At 31.1% G+C, this 3,931-nt stretch overlaps 1 protein-coding gene across 1 annotated transcript; it reads right to left on the reverse strand.

Moving 5' to 3' along the window:
• Positions 1–2,153: 2,153 nt before the first annotated feature.
• On the reverse strand, positions 2,154–2,543 carry LOC133823706 (uncharacterized). The gene has a single exon (XM_062256552.1). The coding sequence runs from the start codon at positions 2,541–2,543 to the stop codon at positions 2,154–2,156; it is 390 nt and encodes a 129-aa protein (XP_062112536.1).
• Between the last annotated feature and the right edge of the window lie 1,388 nt (positions 2,544–3,931).

Here is a 3,931-nt window from a genome sequence, read left to right on the forward strand (position 1 = left end):
AAATATGACAAAATCCCTAACCTCCATAACACTCACAAATATATTATATATAAAAATATATGGTCAGTAACTTTGATATGTGCAAAGAACTAATAATAATAATTAGTCAACTTAAATTATTATTAGTCATATTAAATAGTAATATCTTTTACTATTATATATAAATTAATAAGCTGCTAATTTTTTTTTCCATTATATATACAAATGTAATTGTACCTTGTCATTTTTATTTATTATATTGCTTTTGTATTTTTTGTTTACTATTACACGACCTCATTTGATATAGTTTGTTTCATCCTTTTTGTTTTCTCCATTATATATACAAATATTGTTCTATATAAAAGTGTCATTCGTTTATTTATTACTGTGTGTTGACCGTCGAATTGGTTAACGACACGGAGTCAAGTAAACGATAGAAAATTAGATGAAATCAAGACGAAAAGATAAATAACGCAAAAGATTTATAGTGGTTCGGCCCTAATAAAATGATAATAACCTACGTTCACTTATTGTTCTTATTGATGTAGAATTCTAAAATATTGTGATCAATGAACTAGGGTTCACGAGTTTCACAAGCTCTCATATGAATACAATTGTGGTGGATAAAAATATTATATTTCTCTCTCAGAATTCTGAAGCTCAAAAGTTCCAAGTAAAAAAAAAGCCTTTTCTCTTGATCCATTTGATTCTTATTTATAGGCTCAAGGAGTTCTACATGGGCCAATGAGCCTTAATTACATTTAATATAGACGTATCTAAAAAATAATGAAAATTACAATTAGTACGTAATTACAAGATTACATATCTGAAGGAAATAAATGAATATATGCAACCAAGTTGGTCGCCCATAACTATGATGTCTGATGAATCAATTCTCTTTTGGTCGATGGTCGAACAAACCATATGTACTTAACCTGCCACGTGTATTCCACGTGTAAGCTTATTCTGCCACATCATCAGATAGTCTATTTTTGGGTAAACACTTTGCTTTGGTCTTTTACGTTCACTGTTCCACCGCCTGCCCCCATCGACTTCTGCTTTTTACATTATATATAGTTTATTTAAAATATAGTTTGTTTCTATATTTAATATTGATATATATTATTAAAACTAATAATTACCGAAACAAAATATTAATATTGTCAAAAAAGAAAATTGAGCAGACGAAATACTAAATCATGCGGTAATCATATTCTATAAGTTTTATTTTATTATTTACTATTAATTTATATAAATATATAATTAAAAGTATATATATAGGGTAAAGTAAATGTGGGAATGAGAATCTAAAACCTTTCTTATATTTGATTCAAATTTTAAAGGGGTAACGTTAATAATTTGTGTGAGTCCCACATGTATTTTAAGGGTAAAGTGAACTATTTTGTCAAGAGTTTAATATTACCTTTATTATAAGTTCATCTACACTTCCCAAGAAAACTCAACTACTCAAAACAAATACCCTAAATACGTATATGAAAGTACTATCTATAATAGTTGGCCATGTGTGAACAGTGTAAATTTCGAGTATCTCAATGAAACATTACTGACCATAAATTTAAAAGTTGCTAAAATTATTAAATTATAAACAATTTTTTTATATTATTATTTACTTTCTTCACGTATAAGAATTCAAAACGTAAATATATTTTTTTACTCATTCATTTCTAAATTATTTTTTGTCTTCTGTCAATGAGCAAAAAGTGTAAAAAAAAGTATATTGTCAACGGGTTGCTAGTGCCTTAGGCACGAGCCATTCACTAGTATATATATATATATATACATATATCTAACTTAAAACCGACTTGATACATATCTAATTTGACCAAAAAAAAATCTCCTTAATATAGTTAAGAATATATGCACATATATATAAATATATAAACCTCTACCCACGAATGCTAAATTAAAAAAATACACTAATTTCTAAACTTAAGATAAACACTAATTTATCTAAAATCTAGTTTTATGCTACTCTATGCAATCATCTCACTTTTCTAATTTTAATAAAAATAATACCACAACTAAAAGTATTATTTTTTTAATTATACCACAATCTACAAAACATATCATAACTAAACAATAAACAAATAATTAAATAAGCTACTTGGGTATCACAATCTTCCATTCTTAAAGAAATTTCGCCATCGAAATTTTTACGTACCAAATAATTCTGGATATCGCGCCTTCATGTCTTCTTCCAACTCCCATGTAGCTTCTTTAACCGAGCCATTTCTCCACAAGACCTTAACTAGCGGAATTCTCTTCGATCTCAACTCCTTGATTCCTCTTTCTATGATTTGCATTGGTTGCTTATCGTAACTCAGGTCCTGCTTCAATCCCAATGATTCATAATTAAGCACATGGGTTGGATCTGACAGGTATTTCCTCAACATAGAAATATGGAACACGTTATGTGTTTCGGCTAGAGCTAGTGGTAATGCCAAATGATAGGCTACTTTCCCCACTTTGTCCAATATCTCAAATGGACCTATAAATCGGGGACTTAACTTTCCATTTTTTCCAAAACGTATAACGCCTTTCATAGGTGAAACCCTTAGAAATACTTTATCACCCACTGCAAAATCTACATGTCGTCATTTATTGTTTGGATAACTCTTCTGTCTACTTTGGGCAGTTATCATCCATTTTCGAATCTTTTCTAACGCCTCACTTGCTTCATTAATCGCTTCTCGTCCCAATATCCTTCTTTCTCAACCTCATCCAAATGCAAGGGCGATCTACACTTTCGTCCATATACACATCTCGTAAGGAGCCATTCCGAGGTGGACTGATAACTGTTGTTGTAAGAAAATTCGATTGGCGGTAGATAACAGCCCAAGATCCCCCAAAATCAAGAACACATGCTCTTAACATATCTTCTAATATTTGTATCATGCGTTCCAACTGTCCATCTGTCAGAGGATGAAACGTTGTGCTAAATTTTAATTTTGTGCCCATTGCTTGCTGTAAACGTTCCCAAAATTTAGATGTGAAAATAGAACCTCTATTTGACACTATGGACTTGGGCATCCCATGCAACCGTACTATTTCATTTACATATAACTCTACATACTGGTCCGCAGTTGTAGAGTCCAAGAACTTTACTTAGCTAAGATAGATAGTAATATTATAATATTTATAGTATTATCTTTTTAACTGTGGATTTTTGGTTCAGACCGGGAATTATTTGGACACTCATAGTAGTACTTGTAGATTTTCTAAGTTTAACCTATAGTTTAAGAATATTAATTTTAACCTAAGGTTTGATTAATATGACTGATATTAAGGATAATATTTATTATACTATAAGGTTTAGATAAGAACCAATAGGATTTTAAGCACATGTTATGTATGGGTGATTAAGGATTAAGTATTTTGAGGATTAAATTTAATAAGGGTAAAGTTTGAATGCTCTAAGGTCAGTCAGCAGCTTTGAATACGTTAGAGGGCTTAGTCAAGGCTGTTTACTCCATTCAAATTAAGCTAAAAATGTGTAATTTCGTGTTTAAATATTCAGGGTATGCCGATATATCGCAGCTATAGGGGGCGATATATCGCAGCACGAAAAAAAAAAAAAAAAACCTCACACGATTGCCTCGGGCATACTGGCCCATGCGATATATCGCCTACAGGGTGCGATATATCGCCTCCTTCAGTGAATTTTTGAGATTTTTCAAAAACGTTCTCATTCAAATCTTCAACCTCTTAATAAGTCCAGCACCTTTTTGAACGAGTCTTCAGCCTCTGCTGAACGATAATTCAAATTATTTTCACTTAAAAAGCCATTATTTTTATTCAAGATAAATTAAGATCATTTCATTCCTAAACTCTATAAATAGGACCTAGTACCCAGCCATTATTCATCTTTTGCTCTAAGTTCAGAGGTTCCAAGTTCTAGGTGAGTGTGAGAGTGTAAACACCTGGGTTGGGG

Source organism: Humulus lupulus, chromosome 3 (genome assembly GCF_963169125.1).
Source record: "Humulus lupulus chromosome 3, drHumLupu1.1, whole genome shotgun sequence".
NCBI lineage: Eukaryota > Viridiplantae > Streptophyta > Magnoliopsida > Rosales > Cannabaceae > Humulus > Humulus lupulus.